Source organism: Helobdella robusta, assembly GCF_000326865.2.
Source record: "Helobdella robusta unplaced genomic scaffold HELROscaffold_418, whole genome shotgun sequence".
NCBI lineage: Eukaryota > Metazoa > Annelida > Clitellata > Rhynchobdellida > Glossiphoniidae > Helobdella > Helobdella robusta.
In genome coordinates this window covers 303-1,629 of record NW_008704974.1, presented here as the reverse complement: position 1 = coordinate 1,629, position 1,327 = coordinate 303, and the positions used below count along the sequence as shown (strand labels likewise).

Here is a 1,327-nt window from a genome sequence, read left to right as displayed (position 1 = left end):
GTATTGCATGTTGTATTTTGTATCGTAATATGTAATTTGTATTTTTATAGTGTTGTGTATTGTATTTTGTTTAGTATGTTGTATTTTGTATTGCATGCTGTAATTTGTATGGTATTTTGCAATTTGTATTGTATGTTGCATTTTGTATTGTAGGTTGTATTTTGTATTGTATGTTGTACTTTGTATTGTATGTCGCATTTTATATCGAGTTTTGTATATTGTATTGTATGTTGTAATTAGTTTTGTATGTAGTAATTTATATTGTTTGTTGTAACTTGTATTGTATTTAGTAATTTTTATTGTATGTTGTTTTGTATGTTGTATTTTGTATTGTATGCTGTATTGTAGACAGCCAAATATTTAAATACCCATCATAAAAAATATTTTACCAAGAACATAATAATATAATAAGTTAATAACCTAACCTTGTATCATGTATTACATATAGTATTATTATAATAGTTATTAGGTAATAATTATATTATAATATAAATATTTATAAAAATATAATTAATAAAAATTGGAATGGGAGTTTTTAGTACCAAATTTACTATTTGTTTTAAAAAAAGAATTTCGCCTTACTATCTTACATGGTATTAAAATACTTCGCTAGTGTTCAAACAGTGGATTCATTTGAGCATTTTAACAATGTAGTTGCATGGATGTTGTGTATTATATGTGAGTGTTGTTGTTGTTGTTGTTGTTGCCCTTCCTAGGAATCGGACCGGGGTTCCGCGACTGGGTTTCTCCACAGGACTATTGGATTGAGGGCAGTGGGATTCTGTGGACAGCTGGACAGATGTGGCACATTGTCCGGATGTGTTTGGCAGAAAGGACATATGTTAATGTGTCCACTGTCTATTCTAGAGTGTTGTTGTTGTTGTTGTTTAGATGTGTGTGGGTATGTTTGTGTTGCTTGTTACTGCGCTAAAAACTTTAACAACAACATCACCATCAACAACAACAATAACAACAACATCAACGACGATAACAACAACAACAGCAAAAACATCAACAACAATAACAACAAAAACAGCAACAAAAACATCAACAACAACAACAGCAGCAACAAAAACATCAACAACAACAACATCAACAACAACAACAGCATCAAGTTTTAATAGAGCATATAAATGGTTGCGGTGTTATTTAAGGGTCACATGATACAAAATTTGACAGGAAATCATTATCATCATAATAATCATAATCATCCTCATTTTCATCATCACCATCATCTTCACCATCATCTTCATCATCATCTTAGTAGGCGGTTAATTAGTGTATTACAATTGGGAATCACTTTTAGCCAACAATTCCAGTGCAATTT

General features: G+C 30.3%; 1 protein-coding gene across 1 annotated transcript in view; it reads left to right on the top strand.

The window, feature by feature from the left end:
* The window catches only part of HELRODRAFT_184413 (hypothetical protein), a gene marked incomplete at both ends in the record, with an annotated part of 6,657 nt that extends 5,536 nt beyond the window's left edge, over positions 1-1,121 (top strand). The window contains one exon of the mRNA XM_009025455.1: positions 1,004-1,121. Within this exon, the coding sequence (XP_009023703.1) occupies positions 1,004-1,121 (118 nt within the window). The remainder of the gene's footprint in view (positions 1-1,003) is intronic.
* Between the last annotated feature and the right edge of the window lie 206 nt (positions 1,122-1,327).